At 41.3% G+C, this 18178-nt stretch overlaps 1 protein-coding gene across 2 annotated transcripts in view; it reads left to right on the top strand.

The window, feature by feature from the left end:
- Positions 1-18178, top strand: part of SDK1 (sidekick cell adhesion molecule 1) — a 1012418-nt gene that overhangs the window by 826468 nt on the left and 167772 nt on the right. For both annotated transcript variants that reach the window (XM_033963079.1, XM_033963080.1), the window contains one exon: positions 4761-4955. In XM_033963079.1, coding sequence (XP_033818970.1) covers positions 4761-4955 — 195 coding nt within the window. The remainder of the gene's footprint in view (positions 1-4760; positions 4956-18178) is intronic.

The following is an 18178-nucleotide window of genomic DNA, read 5'->3' as shown; positions in this document are numbered from 1 at the left end:
TGGAAAGAAGGTGCTTAGTTGAGTCAGGACTGTGAGGAATGATGGTCATAACTACAATAAAAAGAAAAATAGAAAAGTAAGGGTGAGATAAGGACATGAGAATGCATTCAACTCCATTTCTGGAGGGAAGAGAGAAGTTCAGCTATAAGCATCTTGGAAGCGAAATGTCTTAAGTTCTGACTTAAATGCTGGTAAAGAAGATTGGAGCCTGAGATGAAATGGGAGCGTATTCCAGGGTCCAGGGCCTTGGACAGAGAAGGTAGAATAACGGATGGTGTCTGGGAATGTTTCACAGAAAGATGAACTAATTAGATGATTTTGCAAGTTCAGACTTGCAAGTATTTTTGTGAGCAACCATTTAAAATCTGTGAGTGACGCTCCTACAATGTATGAGCGATTGCTCAGGTGCTCAGCTTAGAGCTGGAAAGATCTTAGGCCCATCTGAAAAAAACTATACCTTACGCACTGAAATAGCTTAGGACAGTAGGGACTGTAAAGGCGATGATGGTCCCACCGGCAACCATAGTTGAGTGATTACACTGAACAAAGTTGGTTGTAGGGTCTGAGCACTTTACACATTTAATTATAATTATTTTTACTTGTTTATGTATTTATTTATTAATTAAGTTAATGGATCTAGAGCTGTGATATTTGATTGTGACTATCATACTATCACAGAATACAAGTGATTATTTCCCTAATATTTGACTACACGTTGAAATATTTGAAGACATAAATGTTTTGGTAGTGTGCTCAGAGAGGAAGAGTCAGATTTCGGTAATATAGAGGAAGAAGCGGCAGGTTTTAGTGATATGTTATATCTGGGTAATGAAAGAGAGAGAGGAGTCAAAGATGACCCCAAGATTACGAGCAGCAAAACAGGAAGGATGAGTGTGTTGTCCATAGAGATGGAGAATGAGGGAAGCGGAGAGGTGGGTTTAGGTGGGAAGATGAACAGCTCTGTTTTAGCTATATTCAATTTTAGATGGCAGTGGAGAGTGATAGGTTGAGAATATGACAAATAGGGATGACAGAGGGCGAGATAGCACAGAGTAGGTGAGTAGGAATCAGAGCAGGTAGTGGGTTTGGAGGATGAAAGATGTGTGGTTACCTCCCTGGCATTATATATAACAGCCTGGAAGCCCCAGGGAATCCTTTTCAGGAAATATGTTAAACATTGTCCCTTGTACCTTTTCTCTAGAAACAAAGGAGTGAGGAACATGAATTTTATGATGCAGTAAGCTTTTCTTTTTCCCTTCTTTCTCTCTCAAAAGCAGAAAACAGACTGATACAATTTTCCAATCAGGTCCTCTATTCCAACTGTTATCAGCTCTCCTAGTATTGACCTCCTTGTGCCAAAAAGCTGGTTCACGTTGTGCTGTTTCTGTGATATGAGCTGTGATTTGGGGAATATCCAGACTTCAACTAGGATTAAATTTTAGAGAAAATGAGTCACATTTCTATGGTCTGTTGTCAATCAAAGGTTAGACTTTAGTGTCTCTACAAGACTCATGGAACTCCCTTTCATTGACGTTGCTTTTCATCTTAGCTCTCCAATGGTACTTGATGAACAGACCTTTGCTCTGGCTTAACTCATTTTTGAAACTTAGCACTGAACTGAAGGTGCTACCTCTTCCTCCACCTCCTGAGCTCTAATAAATGGAAAACACAGTGCAATTCTTTAACATCTTCTTTATGGTTGGTGGCAGTGGCAAAAATTCAAATGAAGGGCCCTCATGCAAAATATTAAAAGGATTCCCAGAAGATACAGGAAGACATTCAAGGGTGCCCTTACTTTCTTCATGTCCCACTGATTGGCTGATGTCTTCACAGTATAAGCATCAGAAATCAAAATGGAAATTATAAAAATATGGAGCCATTAACATCTTTTTGTAATGATTAAATGCCATTTTTCTATTAATTATACACCACTTAGTGTTGGGAGGGGGAGGGTTTCTATTGGAGGGTTTATGATCTTACAATTAATAATGGGCTTAGAGGGAGGGTGGGGGGAGGGTTGCTTTTATGTTTACAAAGTATACTGATAAGATGTTCAAGTGGTCTGTTTAATATTGTTAATATGAATTTTGTACACTTGATGAAAGCTTAAAAATGAATAAAGAATTTAAAAAAAAAAGAAACCTGCTTAATCGGATCATTGATTATGTGTGATACTATATAATAAAAAAAAGTCTTTTGGTCTTTTCTGGAAACCTAGAAGGATTAAAAAGTACTTAGATAATTATCAATTCCGCCTATTGGTAAAATCTTTAGTTTTGTCTCAGCTGGACTATTGCATTGTCACCTTTTTAGATTGCCCTAAATTTATAAATAAAAAAGCTCCAAACTCTATAGAATACAGCCATTAGATTAGATTGAAAAAAAGTGATAAGATTACACCTTATTTACTTGAATTACACTGGCTACCTATAGAAGGGAGAATACTTTATAAATTTTATTGTATTCTATTTAAAATATGGTTTGGAGAAACTTCTGATTATATGCCACATCTTGTTAAATTTTCTAATAATCCATCTTTGAACCTAAAAAACAATGATACTTTTTAATATCCAATCATTAGAAACATTAGATGCAATAGAACTTTTAACTCCACAGGGGCATATCAAGCAGCAAAACTGTGGAAAGCATTACCAACTAATATTAACCAGCAATCTAATTTTTAATGTTTCAAAAAAGACCTATCTATTTCATGAATTTGTTACTAATAATTCCTAAATTTTGTAACACTGGTTTTTACTTATAATTACTTATGTAAACCGCTGTGAACTTCATGGAGGTATTGGCGGTATACAAATAACAATTGTATTGTATATAAATCCTTAACAAGCACATTGTAATATGGTAAATGACGGCAGATAAAGACCTTCATGGTCCATCCAGTCTGTCCATTAGTAATTCTCAGCTTATACATATTCCTGCCCTTCATTTTTGAGTCTCACATTGCCCCGTTTTACCGTGTCAGCTATTTTTTTCTTGTATATTTGCTTTCCTGACTACTCAACCGGTTTCTCTTAACTTTTCCAGATATTTTTGCCTGTCTTCCTCTTTCTGCGATCTTTTGTAGTTTGTGAAAGTTAACCTCTTATTCCTTACCTTCACAGCTACTACTTTTGAGAACCAAAGCAGCCTTCTTTTCCTCACAAAGGTTTGTCGCCCTTACAATCGCTCTTTTCAGTTTTGCCCACCGCATTTCCACTCCTTCCAGATGTTCCCATCCAGATTATAATTCCTTGACGTCAACCCCCATCCAAACAAAGTTAGTTTTTTTTAAAGTCTAGAATCTGTGCTTTTGAATGAGCCCTCTCTATGCCCATCTTAATATTTGTTATCCTATATGGAAGGCATGGAACCAAACAAGCTTAGCGATGATTAAGATGGCAACACTAGTAACTGGAGGAAGTGTACGGTATTCTGCAGGACTTAAAGGACTGGAAAGATGCTTATAGGAAAAAGCTCTATTCAAGCCACGGAAGGGATAAAAGCTCATGATGTGAAACAGCCAATACGAGTGGATGCTTCCTAACTGGTCCAGTTAAGAAACTCCAGAGCGGTCCATTCTGCTGTGCAACATTGAGGAGGATGGTGTGAGAAGAGAAAGATTAGATTCTCTGAACGGACGCTCATTTGTGAAAACCTATTGTGTGGGCTCTGTTGGCTTGAGAAACATTTTCTCAGCATGCTAACACATTTAGGAAAGATGCGACTGTTTTTGCAGCTTGTACTTGTAAAGGATAAAAAAAGGAATGTGTTATACGGAACATTAATACCCCCAAAGGCACTTGTATTCACTGTGTGAAATTCCTTTAATCTACACTTCATTCGGCTTTCAGCACTCTAACATATTTCTGCTGATAAACCCTAAAAGAAACAGAATAAACAAACTTCAAATATATTATAAGGAGGGAAGTGTTATAAAGTGGACCTAGTTTTCGGCATGGACATTTACACAAGTGTCAACATGCATACATAAATAACGTCTGATACTTGCACGCGTGGGTGGAGTTTTGATAGAGCGTGGGCAGTGTAAGCAAGTGCATGCTTGGATTATAGAATAGTAGAAATTATCTGCATTCTTGCACGATGTATTCTGGTAATTTTCACACATAAGTGATAAATTAAATTGATGTTTTTTTTTAATTCTGATGGGTTCAATTACTAGTTGATTGTTTTCTAGAAAAAAACTGCTGTAGGCCTTTTTCATATATATATTATGTGTTTCTCTTCATTAGACTTTTTAATATTTTAAATTGTATAATAGTTTCTGCTGCATTTGATTGCTTATGATCTATTGGTTTTTTTATTATGAAATTGTATCCTCTTTGCTGAATTGTTCAGTTTTATTCCTTGTTGTGAACCGCCCAGAACTGTTGGTAGGGCGGTATATAAGAAAATAAATTATTATGATTATGATTATTATAGTGGAAAAGCACATTATTTGATGGTGCTTACATTGCCAGAGGGCATGGCTGGCATGCCTAAATTTCAGATTTCTATCACATGGGTACATTCTAATATCTAGGTGCAAGCATTTACAGGAGCCATAGGGCTGGTGTAAATGGTTGTACCTTAATGTGCAAGCATTTTGGGCTCAAGATAGATGCCATAACCAGAGCCTCTAGCAGGTATCCTGTTATAAAGTACCCTCCACATGCCTAGTATTTCCCCTCAGCTCCTGTACTTTGAAAGCATGCAAATCTAAGAAAGTCTTCGCTAGTTTTATGCTCTTCTTGAATTCTCAGGTTATCAAGTCGCATACCGCATGGCAACTGGAGCCCCCAACAAGTTCACCACGGTAGAATTGGGCTCCACGATTAGACAATTCACGGCAAGTGACCTCACTCCGGAAACTGCCTATATGTTCCAGACATCAGCCAAAACCAAACAGGGTTGGGGAGAACCCCTGGAGGCCATGGTGATCACAACAGAAAAGCGAGGTAATGGCCTTATTTTGGCATGGTTTCAACAGCAGTATTAGAGAATAACTTTGGCAAACGTTTAAGATTAGGAATGCTGATGTTTCATGCTTGTAGCTTCTTTCATTAGGCAACTGATTTGCATTTTAAAATATATGATACCTCATTACAGACTTTTTGAGGTGCTGTTTGTCTATAGCCCTCATGTGGACCTAGTTTTCGGCATGGACATTTACACAAGTGTCAACATGCACACATAAATAACGTCTGATACTTGCACACGTGGGTGGAGTTTTGATAGAGCGTGGGCAGTGTAAGCAAGTGCATGCTTGGATTATAGAATAGCAAAAATGATCCGCATTCTTGCAAGATGCATTCTGGTAAGGAGTTGGTGGCCATTCTGTGCGCCTCATTTGTGATAAACAGTGCTAAGTTTACAAAAGATCACCTAAGCTATTAAGGTACAAAAGTGTGGGTTTTGTGCCAATTGTATAAAGACAACAAACATCTAAAAAAATAACTCAAAAAAACCCCTTCACATGACTGGAAAGGGGTCACGAGTGGCGTCCCGCAGGGGTCAGTGCTGGGACCGCTGCTGTTCAATATATTCATAAATGACCTGGAAGTAGGGACGAAGTGCGAAGTCATAAAATTCGCGGATGACACAAAACTCTCCAGTAGGGTCAGAACTGTTGAGGAATGCAAAGAACTACAAAGAGACCTGAACAAACTGAGTGAGTGGGCAAATAAATGGCAGATGAGCTTCAATGCGGAGAAATGCAAAGTTTTGCACATAGGGAAAGGAAACCCGATGTAAAACTACACGATGGGGGGATTGGTACTGGGGAAAGGCAACCTAGAAAAGGACTTGGGGGTTTTGGAGGATAAAACACTGAAGCCGGTAGCACAATGCGTAGCGGCCTCGAAAAAGGCGAACAGAATGTTGGGCATTATCAAAAAAGGTATCACGACCAGAATGAATGAAGTTATCCTGCCACTGTATCGGGCGATGGTGCACCCGCAACTGGAGTACTGCGTTCAATACTGGTCGCCGTACCTTAAGAAGGATATGGCGATACTCGAGAGGATCCAGAGAAGAGCAACAAGGATGATAAAGGGTATGGAAAACCTTCCATATGCGGAACGGCTAGAGAAGCTGGGGCTCTTTTCCCTGGTAAAGCGGAGACTTAGAGGGGATATGCTAGAAACTTATAAGATCTTGAAGGGGATAGAGAAGGTAGAGAGGGAAAGATTCTTCAGACTAGCGGGGGCAACAAAAGCAAGAGGGCATTCAAAAAAACAGTTTCAGAACAAATGCTAGGAAGTTCTTCTTCACTCAAAGGGTGGTGGATACCTGGAATGCGCTTCCAGAGGAGGTGGTAGGGCAGAGTACAATTTTGGGTTTCAAAAAGGGATTGGATGATTTCTTGAAGGAAAAGGGGATTGAAGGGTATAGTTAGATGGTTACTATACAGGATATTAAATGAATAGGGAATAAAATGTTTTAGGTAAAAGATCACTTACAGGTCATGGACCTGGGGGGGCCACCGCGAGTGCAGATTCCATGGTCTGACTCAGCAGAGGCGACGCTTATGTTCTTATGTAACAATCATATAAATATAGATGTTTGCATAATTAATAGTGGTGGTGGGACCATCATAACAAAGGCATAAGTTCTCATACTGTATATGTATATCACATTTCAGCTGCTTTGTGTGAATGTAATCATGAGTCCTACATTTTTTCTAACAAACTTTTCCACTTGTGTAACTTTTTTCTTTTTTTTCGATCCAGTCTTTATATTCAGTGCAATTTAAATAGTTCATATATGCAAAACATGGAGAATCCATTGCTTTATAATTAACAATAACAAAATAACACCAGTGTGATCTCAGGCTTTAGCATTACCAGGATGTCGTGGAGGGCCATTTTCAATATGATGACTAAATCCGGTTTTAGGCGTTCTGAGGTTAACGTCCAAAAATATAGTAGCGGACATGATCATTTTCAAAGCAGAAAAATGTTTCTTTTTGTTTCAAACATGGCCATTTCTTAGATAAGTTTGTCCTCAGTGCTTTTATCTTTTTGAACTATTAAAAAAAAAAAAAAATCCAAATGAAAAATGCACAAAATCAGCCATTGGCACATAGGAGGGGCCAAAAACGAGAAGGAAAATGTAGAACTGATGTTCATGATGCAGGGATTTATTTGGTCAACACAAAGATGCAAATATACAATCAATCAGCGGAATCCATGTTGACTTGGAAAGGACGGACACAACACTGGCCGTGTTTCAACTAAACCCTCTTCCTCAGGGGTCTTAAGGTATGAGGGTTAGGATAAGAAGACAAATGTGGAAATTAGCAGAATTTATGAGAAAGTCTATTTGGAAAATGCCCTGCAGTGTGAAAAAACTGCCCTGAGTAATGCGTAGGATGAATGAGCATAGGAGGGGGCCAACAGTAGACTGGCTACACAAGCATCCCAGTAGAGCAGTGGGCAGTGTAGTAAAATTCACATAAAAGGTCCCAGGTACACATCTCACCATAACTCCTTTACATTGTACGGTGAGTCCTTCAAAACTCACCCAAAACCTAACACTCTATTTCCCTTATGCCTGCAGGTGTCATTTATATGTCGGTACAGTAGGTTTTGGGTAGGTTTTGGAGGGCCCACACTTTCCAGCACAAATGTACTAGTTAGAGTGGAATATTGGCCTGGGTCCCCTTCTGCAGTACACTGCACCAACCACTAGGCTACTCCAGGAACCTGCTTGCTGCTCTGATAGGACTGGCCATAATATCTGAAGCTGTCATACTGGCTGGTATGGACTATTTCATTCACATCTTTGAGAGGTTGGAGGGGGTTAGTGACCACTGGGGGAGTAAGAGGGTCATGCCTCCAGTGGTTATCTGGCCAGTTTGCCCACCTTTTGGTATTTACACAGTCTAGCCTCACTCTTAGTCACATTATATAGTCCATAAGTGAAATCAAATTAAGCCCTTCAATGGTTTCATTCAGCCTACCCGGATGTATAGTCTTCAACCAGTACTGTTCACGATAGAATAAAGATTACACACAATTCCCATCTAGAGCTTTGCATCAGGATTACATCAGTCATTCACCATTCGCTACAAGGAAGAGAATGAGATGTACAAGGTCAGTTTCATTCAAAGTATGAATATGGCTCTTGGGTTCATTGAAATTGAGTCATATGATCCTTTATGATCTGCCAATGGGTACAGACAAATGATAATATGAACCATGAAGGGCTTTGATTTCAAAATTACTGAATAGAGACCACCAACTTTGTCCCTCCACTGTAGGGGAAGTGAAGCTGATGCAGGACAGACTACATTACATTATATTAGTGATTTCTATTCCGCCAATACCTTGCGGTTCAAGGCGGATTACAAAAGAAGTTATCTGGCCATTTCCAGAGGAATTGAAGAGAAGAGCGAGTTGTTTCAGAGAATTGGGAAGAGTCTTGTGGTGTTATTTTGTCTTCAAGGATTTCTTGACTATGGTCTTTGTCTTGTATGTGGCAAGACAGATCAAGATGGGTTGGAGTTAGCTTTGACGGTGACTCCAGCACAATGGGGTCATGGTTGGATGGACTTCTATGGTCTGTGTCCTATATATGGCAAGACAGATGCATATTTATGCCACATTCATATCATCTGGGGGGAGGGGAGGATATCTTATAGAGGAACTTAGCAAGTAAAATGAATAATTACAAGATTGTGGGTTCAGCATTGCCTTGGTGATGAGTGTGACTGTTGGGCAGACTGGATGGACCACGCAGGTCTTTATCTGCCGTCAACTATGCTGCTATTTTACATGCATTTCTAATGTCCTGCTGTGCCTAGATGCCTTTATAAATTACCCCAAGGAAAGCAGATCTTCTGTGTAATTGTGTTCATGTATTGACTGGAAAATAAGGAACAGGTGCGTACGCGTGTATTTTATCAAGTGCCTAACCTGCCCCCACTCCACTTCCTTTCCACCCCTGGAAATGCCTGCACATATAGGATCAGATTCAGCAAAAAGCACCCAGCGTTATTTTCTAAAGGGCACTCTGGGTTGAGTGTCCTTTATAAAATAATGCCTAGCGCGAATTCTGTACCCAAATTTGGGCCTGTTGAAAACCTGGGGTAATTCCTGGTACCCAATTTTTGCACGCATCCAGAGTAGAGAGTTGCACGGGGACAGAAATCCCACCCATCCCCGCCAGGATCCTCTCCATCCCCACCCGTTCCCGCCAGGATTCTCTCCGTCCCTGCCAGGATCCTCTCCGTCCCCACCCGTCCCCGCCAGGATCCTCTCCATCCCCACCCGCCCCCATCAGGATCCTCTCCGTCCCCACCCGTCCCCATCATGATCGTCCCAACCCATCCCCGCCAGGATCCTCTCCGTCCCCACCCATCCCCGCCAGGATCCTCTCTGTCCCCACCCATCCCCGTAAGGAATTACTTTCCATCCCTGTGGGAGTCCCGTGGGCCAGAGGGGGGTCCCTGTGGGAGTCCCGTGGGTTAGAGGGGAACCCCGCAGGACCCGCGGGATTCCCGCGATTCCCGTTCCCATGCAGACCTCTAATCTAGAGTATTCTCTGACACTGCACACAAATTTCTGGAACACCCCTGATCAACCTATGTTCCTCCCATGGCCACGCCCCCTTTTGGGCACACAGTGCTCTAGCTGGTGCCAGTTAACATCAGTAATTGATAGTGCCCAGTTAGTACTTGCGCTCCAATTTAGTTCTACGCACATCTCGGGATTGCACCCAAAGCTGGACACACAAATTTTGACACCCTTAATAGAATCCAGGGGACATTATACACAGTGTTTATCATGTGCCTTATTTTGTCTCAAAATTTAATTGCAACTTTATTTTCTTTGCTAAATGCCATTTTGCTACATCGGATCTTATTGGTCACTTTCTGAGTGACATCATTTTGAAAATAGGGATCATCTAGGTTTTGTAGCATCCTGTCAATAATAAGAAGAATTTTTAATAATTGTACATTTGTTTTGGGTTATTTGGAAAAATGATGGGGGTCCTCTAGATCACAGTTCTTCAACCGCCGGTCCGCGGACCGGTGCCGGTCCGCAAACAAAATCTTGCCAGTCCGCGAAGGATTCGGTCCCCGCCGCAACGAAAGGCCGGCGTCAGCTGACTTGCAACTTCCTGTTGCAGTCGCTGTGCCGGGACTCCTGCCTTCGCCGGGACTCCTGCCTTCCACCGCGTTTGCCTCCTGCCTTGTCTCCGCACCTCCAGACCAGCAGCGGCAGCTCTGTATGCTTTTAACTTCGGCACAGAGCTGCCCCTAATCAATAGTTTAGCGCGGTTTCATAAGGCAGCCTCGGGGCCTTTGCTAGGCCGGCCCACATCGCATCATCGAAGCGGGCCGGCTATCAAAGGCCCCGAGGCTGCCTCATGAAACCGCGCTAAACTATTGATTAGGGGCAGCTCTGTGCCGAAGTTAAAAGCATACAGAGCTGCCGCTGCTGGTCTGAACTCTTGGGCCGCTGAAGGAGGGCAAAGAGCAGCTGTCCTGGAGGTTTCCCTTCCTCTCGCCTTTGCAGGTCCCTTTTTTCCACCTTTTTTTTTTTTTTCCTTCAAACGGCAACGGGCCCCAGCATCGACATCAATCAAGTAAGTTCCACTGTCAATCAAGCGGTTCTGCTCGGCCAAAGCTTCCCCTGTGACATGAGCCACCCTCAGGGGAAAGAAAGTGACCCACAAAGGTGAGGGGAAGGGTGGCAGATGATGGAAGTTGGGGGGGGAGAGAGAGAGAGAAGGGGCAGATGATGGAATGGAGGAGATGAGAGAGAGAGAGAAGGGGACATATGATGGAAGTGAGAAGAAGGGAGAGAGAGCAGAAGGCAGATGGATGGCAGTTGAGAGGGGAGAGCAGATGCTGAATGGAAGTGGGGAAAGAACACATACTGGATGGAAGGAGGAGATAAATAAAGGGGGAAGAAAATAGTAAGATAATGGAGGGGTGAGGGAAAGGGGTGACAAGCTGTGTGTAGACACAGTGAAAAGAGGGAAACGGGACTAAATAGTAAGAAAGAATTTAATTTAGATGGAGGCAGAAAATAGAGAAGGAAGACCAGAGAAGAAAAGGGAAGAGAGAGCAGAGAATGATCAGATCTGAGTGGAGGAAATGAGAAGAGAGATATGCTAAAAACCACAGGGGGGAGGGAAGGATAGAGATGCCAGACCATGAGGGGAACAGAAGGAAGATGATGGATGCTAGACCAAATTGGGGGGTGGGGGGGGCAGGAGGAGAGATGGCAGGGAAAGACAGACAGTGAATGGAAGGGGCAGATGCTGGACTGAAGAGACAGAGAAGGTTATCATGCTGCTGTACCGGGCCATGGTACGCCCTCACCTGGAGTACTGCGTCCAGCACTGGTACTTGAAGAAGGACACGGTACTACTCGAAAGGATCCAGAGAAGAGCAACTAAAATGGTTAAGGGACTGGAGGAGTTGCCGTAAGCGAAAGATTAGAGAAACTGGGCCTCTTCTCCCTTGAGCAGAGGAGATTGAGAGGGGACATGATAGAAACATTCAAGGTACTGAAGGGAATAGACTTAGTAGCTAAGGCAGGGAGAACGAGAGGGCACTCTCTAAAGTTGAAAGGGGATAGATTCCATACAAACGTAAGGAAGTTCTGTGGTAGAAAGCTGGAATGCTCTTCCAGAGGCTGTTATAGGGGAAAACACCCTCCAAGGATTCAAGACAAAGTTAGACAAGTTCCTGAACAAGAACGTGCGCTGATAGGGCTAGTCTCCGTTAGGGTGCTGGTCTTAGACCACAGGGCTGCCGCGTGAGCGGACTGCTGGTCATGATGGACCTCTGGTCTGACCCAGCAGTGGCAATTCTTATGTTCTTAGGGCAGACACTGGCTGGAAGAGAGTGAAAAGGCAATGAAAGCAGAAATCAGAGACGACAAAGGTAGAAAAAATAATTTTATTTCTATCTTGTGATTCAAATATATCAGATTTGAAATATGTATCTTGCTAGACATAATTGGGGAGTGCAAAGCCCAGGCAGTGCTTCTTTAGCTTCCAGCTGGCTTAGGGCTCTCTCTGACCAGGGGGCAGTTGCCCTAGTTCCACTCCCCTAACACCATTCCTGTCATGTGTGACTGTGGTATTCTGTTACTTGATATTTGTGTAGCATTCTGTAATAATTTGGCTTATTCAGTTTTCTTGATAGTAGAGGGGATATATGTGAAGGGGAGGGGAGACAGGGGTTTTGTTGATTTTGCCCTGTATTATTTGTATTTATAAAATGACAATTGTATAGAATATTGTTTCTTTTTATACTTTAATAAAATATGTTCAATATAAAATTATAACTATTTGAGGCTTGTGCGGATGGGATCAGATGGTTTGTGGGACCGAGCTTGCGGGGACGGGGCGGCGATGGTTTTAAAAAAAAAATTTCAGTCTTAGTAGTTTGCCGGTCCACGAAATAATTATTTTATTTCCGCCGGTCCATAGGTGTAAAAAGGTTGAAGAACACTGCTCTAGATGCCATCTGTCTGTGTGGCCCTGGCCATGTTATTGGAGTCCATTTGAATTTGTAAAATGTTATACTTCACACTTGGTTCCCTCACAAAATTTATAAAAGGCCATCTAGCTTGTACATACAAATGTAGGTATGTAACAGCAAAATGCTTACTAATTTATATCAGCTTTCAACAGGAAAATGTAGGCTTACTTTCAGTTTGAAAATTGCTAGAGGAAATTTGTTCCCCCCCAAGAACAGTAGATTGTACGGGTTAAGTGCTTTTAAGTAAATAAAATGTACCCGCACATACTTTCACCTGCTTCTTCTAAGGGTACAGTGTTCCAAGAAATGTGTATACTTTTGAAAATACAACAGTACACGTTACAGTTTCTACTTCCACGTGTTGCAGAGGAGCACATACTTTACTTACACACAGGTTGGAAGTTATCAAATAGCCAATTTTCACAAGTAAAACTCTGTTTGACCTATGAAAATGGCTTTGAAAATTGCCCCGTAAAGGTATGTTTTGAAACAAGGAGTGCCCTTAGCCTGGTTCGTCAAAATAAAAATTCCCGTAAACACAGAGAAATTCTCCAGTTATTAGCAATGGGAAATTTCATGTTTAAATCTCAATTTCAAGAAGTTGGACTTTATAAGATAGTGATGTGATGCTTTAAACATTGATGTGTGTAGGATTAATTCATCATTGTTCTGTCTGCTACTGAAATGACAGATTTTTTTTACCCCTATTTTCTAGGAAGCCACACATGCTGAGGTTCCATTAACGGCAATAATGTTTACTTGTTCGGCATTGAAGAGCTCTGGCAGTGCTGACTGCCAAGCATCATAGGGTAGCCTTAGTAAAACACATTAAGAAACTGAGGTCTGTGAAGAAACCAATATAGGCCATTTTGACCTTCTTTCTCAGAGAGGAAGTGACCTTTCAAACCTGTGACTCAATGTCAACCTTGGGAAATTAGTTCAGGCCTGGCAGATTGCTAAATCTGACCATGGTTTATCATGTGTAACGAGAAAACCAGACTTGAGTGAGGCTGCCATGCTAGGACTCCATCCTATTCGTTCTGCGTTCTCTGCTATGTCTGCAGCAGTGAGAACTCGTGCAGCTTAGAGAGTTGCACGGGGACAAAAATCCCATCCCCGCCCGTCCCCGTCAGGATCCTCTCCGTCCCCACCCATCCCCGCAAGGAATTACCTCCATCCCCGCCCGTCCCCATAAAAAGCAGCAATTACTTCTGACAGGATCATCAATTCCACAGTTTCTTTTTTGTTTGCGCTGCTGTTTTCCTTGTGGAATCTCTTTGGTGGAACCCTTTTTTTGTTTTCTGTTCAGGTAATTAACTTATAAACCCTCTCTTTTACTAAGGCTGACGTGTCCATTATATTATATGGACGTACCCTGCTTCCAAAGCCTTCCATCCCCGTGGGAGTCCCGTGGGCCAGAGGGGGGTCCCCGTGGGAGTCCTGTGGGCCAGAGGGGGGTCCCCATGGGAGTCCTGTGGGTTAGGGGGGATTCCCGCGGTCCCCGTTCCCGTGCAGACCTCTAGCACAGCTGTGGGTTAAATGGTAAATTTTGAGGTGTGAGTGGCCGGCAGGGGAGTGGCCCTTTCTCTAAAGGAGCTACCTAATTTTCCACCTGCACTGAACATTTAGGGCTCCTTTTACTAAGCTGTATTAGCGTTTATAATATGCAGATAGTCAGTGGATTACAGTATGCAGAACCTTAAAAAGCAGCGAATTACAATATACAGTTTGTTAAGAATTTCAGACTTATACGCAGGAGTGGACATATTAGAAATAATAGAAATTGGATTTAGTGTTTGGTGTAGTTACTGTTTAGGTCAGTGGTCTCAAACTCGTGGCCCAGGGGCCACATGTTGCCTGCCAGGTACTATTTTGAGGCCCTCAGTATGTTTATCATAATCACAAAAGTAAAATAAAACCGTTTCTTGATCATATGTCTCTTTAGCTATAAATGACAATATTATTATTAAGACTTAGCCAAAAGGGAAGATTTATAACTATAAAGAGTTTTACCTCATGCAAAATTGTCATTTCTTTAATAAGACATTAACTATTTTTTTCGGAGGCCATCCAAGGACCTACAAATCCCAAATGTGGCCCTGCTAAGGGTTGGAGTTGGAGACCACTGGCCTATAGGAAGAGGAGATGCAAATGTTAAGAGCCTTAGCCAATAGGGAGAGGAGAAGATAGTGGATGCTGAGGATTGGTCATTTGGCCTTTATCTGCCATCATGTTAGTATGTTTCTATAACCATAAAGTTCTATGACATCACAATGCAGGTGTAAAGAGCCTTAGCCTATAGCAGTGGTCTCAAACTTGCAGCCCTCCAGGTACTAATTTGAGGCCCTCGGTATGTTTATCATAATCACAAAAGTAAAATCAAACCGTTTCTTGATCATATGTCTCTTTAGCTATAAATGACAATATTATTATTATGACTTAGGCAAAAGGAAAGATTTATCAACTGTAAAGAGTTTTACCTCATGCAAAATTGTCATTTCTTTAATAAGACATTAACTCTTTTTTCTGAGGCCCTCCAAGTACCTACAAATCCAAAATGTGACCCTGCAAAGGGTTTGAGTTTGAGACCACTGGTTTAGGTGATATATCTGTCGAATAAGGCAGTTTTTATGACTTTTCTAAAAGCGTCGTAGGTCAGTCTAGCTCCATTGATGTAGTTGTCTAGCCAGTGTTGTTTTTTGCTTGGTACTCACAAGGCGTCATTTTTCTATTTAGTCCCAACTTTGTGACATGGTCTGCCCCAGGATTTAAGAGAAGAATTGTCTATGGTTCACTTTAGAAGGCATCTGAAAGCTTATTTTTTTGTAGTCTCCTTTTGGAGCTCAATTACAAGAAGTATGACTTGGTGACAAGAGTATGAATGCAAAATCCGTTAGAGGCAGAGAATACGTGTATCTTTGTTAATTGTATTTTTTTTTTTTTTTTATCTTAGGGTATGTTTGTTATGGAGTAGGTCTGTTCTTTTATTGATGTAGTTCCTTTATGGGGATATTTTATTTGTTTTATTATGTACATCACTGAATTAACTTGGTCTTAATAGCTGTATATTCAATAAAATGAATTTGTAAACTTGTAATCTTTGTCATGTAGGCATATACGAGGATGGCTGGACTAAGTGTACAGGCCATGATGGAAAATATGTTGAGAAATATAACTTTTTTAAAATATTTGTTGAACTTGGTTTTTTTAATCAAACTTTTCAAACCACCCTTGTATATAAGGTCTTGATCTTTAGGAGGCAAAAGTAAAAAGATATGTGGCAGAAAATTGCCCGCACTTCACTCGGAAAAAGTGAGCGGAGCTCGTGTGCTTTGGGTCTGCTCCTGTTCAGGTGATACAGAATTATCCTGCCTCCACGCCACCTGTATTTTCAAGGCACCCAGAGGTCTACAAGCATTCCTGAAAATATGAAAATTGCCCTCGTCATTAGTATTTATATAGACCAACTAGAAGTTAATCATATGGTTTTCGTATTGTAAATTTTATTTAGTTGATTTTATAATTTGGCTTTTGAATTAGATAATAAAAATATTTAAACAAACAAAAAAATAGGAACAAAAATTGCTCACAGGAATGTAGAAGGAAGAGCAGTTTTGTCATGATAGAAAACCAGATCTCCTTGGTTGCCCCTACTGCATTTCTTCCTTCCACATATTTACAGAATACAGTGTTTCTCCAAAAATAAGATAGTGTCTTAAATTCATTTTGGGGCCAAAAAATGCATTAGGGCTTATTTTGGGGGAATAGCTTATTTTTATTCATGTACAACAATCATCTCTCCCTTCCTCTCCTCCACCCCAATTCTTCCTCTTTCCTTTCTCCCCCTCCCCCTAATGTGCAGCATCTATCCTTCCTCTCACCCATCCCCTTGTGCAGTATCTTTCTATCCCTCCCTCCCATCCCCCTGTGCAGCAGAACCCCACCGACCCTCCCATCGTGAGACCGACATATCTCCGCTCCGAGGACTCCAAAAACAGTAGCGGCAGCAGCGCTCTGAATGGACTGCTTCTTGGCCCTTCCCTCTGCCACATCACTGATGATGTCATCAGTCGATTGTAACTAGGGCTTATTTTGGGGGAGGGCAAATTTATTTATTTATTTTGATTTCTATCCCGTTCTCCCAGAAGCTCAGAACGGGTTACAAGTAGACATTCACAATCGTTTGAAGACAGACTAGTCATGACAACAAATAGGTTACAGTAGACGATAACAGAGCTTATTCTAGAGACCAGACTGGTCATAGCGAAGAGTACTAGAAGAAGTATATTGAGGAGGCAGTTTTTAACGGCCCAATTGGTGGAAGAGGAAGGTCTTATATATTAGGAGCATCTTTAAAAATCATGCTAGGGCTTATTTTTGGGCTAGGTCTTATTTTCGGGGAAACACGGTAGCACTTAGGCAGCATACTGACATAGATGTGTAAAGGCGCACCTGCGCACGTATATGCTAGAATTCTCAATATTATGCATAGACAGATAATTGTCATTTGCATGCATGTATGTTTACATATATGCATGAATGACTAGAATATTGTCATTTACATACACGCACCTTCATCCAGCAGCTCTTCACAGAATTACCCCTATCGTGATCAAATATTTCTTTTGCTAAAATCTGCACAGACTTAACTCCAGCAAGGTTTTCCATTCATTAATATGTGTTGCATTTTTAAGAAGTTGGATCACTTGCCAGAGAGTTGGGGGTATCGATAGTTATTTGAATTATCAGGATTTTAATTGATATGCGCTGAACTGGAGATTTATCTCTTTTGGGAATCAAAAAGGAACCAACTCGTTTGGGACTGTGCATTGCTTTTCACATTGTCTGGATTAGTGCAGTTGCTCCGACTACGGCACTTTGAAGTGGATTATAAACTTAATGGTCTTCTCTGAACCGAGTTAATACTTTGAGTCTTTGTAGTTTCCTCATTCAAGAATTATATTAAAGCTGCAGTTTCAAGCCGTTTGAAAGCTTCCTAACTATGAGTCTGATGTACTGAGCTGTTGGATATTCTGCGGATTAGTGCCCATTTTTAAGATATATATATATATATTTATATTTACCATAAAGCATACTGATTTCATTGTCTGGAGCTGAATTTGAGAGTGTTTGGGATTAGTGTCATTTCTTTCTCTCACTGTCACATTCAGAAATAGAACTCACCCACCAAAGGGTGAGATTTGCCAAAACTGTCATGTGTTCTAAAATTCATTAAAAAGAGTAAATCGAGGTTAATTCTAGGCAGCTCAGACAAGATAAGGGTCAGATCTAAAAGCACTGCCGGCATCTAATGATTCAACATTTACTGACTCGTGGTGAGTTATACTGACTATTAAATCCCATCAAACTTGACAGTGTGAGCTTGTTAAAATTTCCCAGTCAACGAAAGCAGCTAATATAAACAGAGAGGCTTTAATCAGTGGGAAAAAATCTCTGTAAATGTTCCTGTGGGAGATAACCAGACAGAACACACTTTAAGATACTGCTAGCTGATTGAAGTTTATCAGAACTGGACATGAATGTAGGAAAACATTTGGAAAATATCACCACATTCTTCCTTTCTCTGACAGAATAATCCTAGATATTTCAGACGGATAAGATGCATAAGTGTGCTCTTGCCCTGTGCCCAGTCTATGCCTGTACTTGTTATTCCTG

Source organism: Geotrypetes seraphini, chromosome 11 (genome assembly GCF_902459505.1).
Source record: "Geotrypetes seraphini chromosome 11, aGeoSer1.1, whole genome shotgun sequence".
NCBI lineage: Eukaryota > Metazoa > Chordata > Amphibia > Gymnophiona > Dermophiidae > Geotrypetes > Geotrypetes seraphini.
This window is presented reverse-complemented; position numbering and strand designations above follow the sequence as displayed.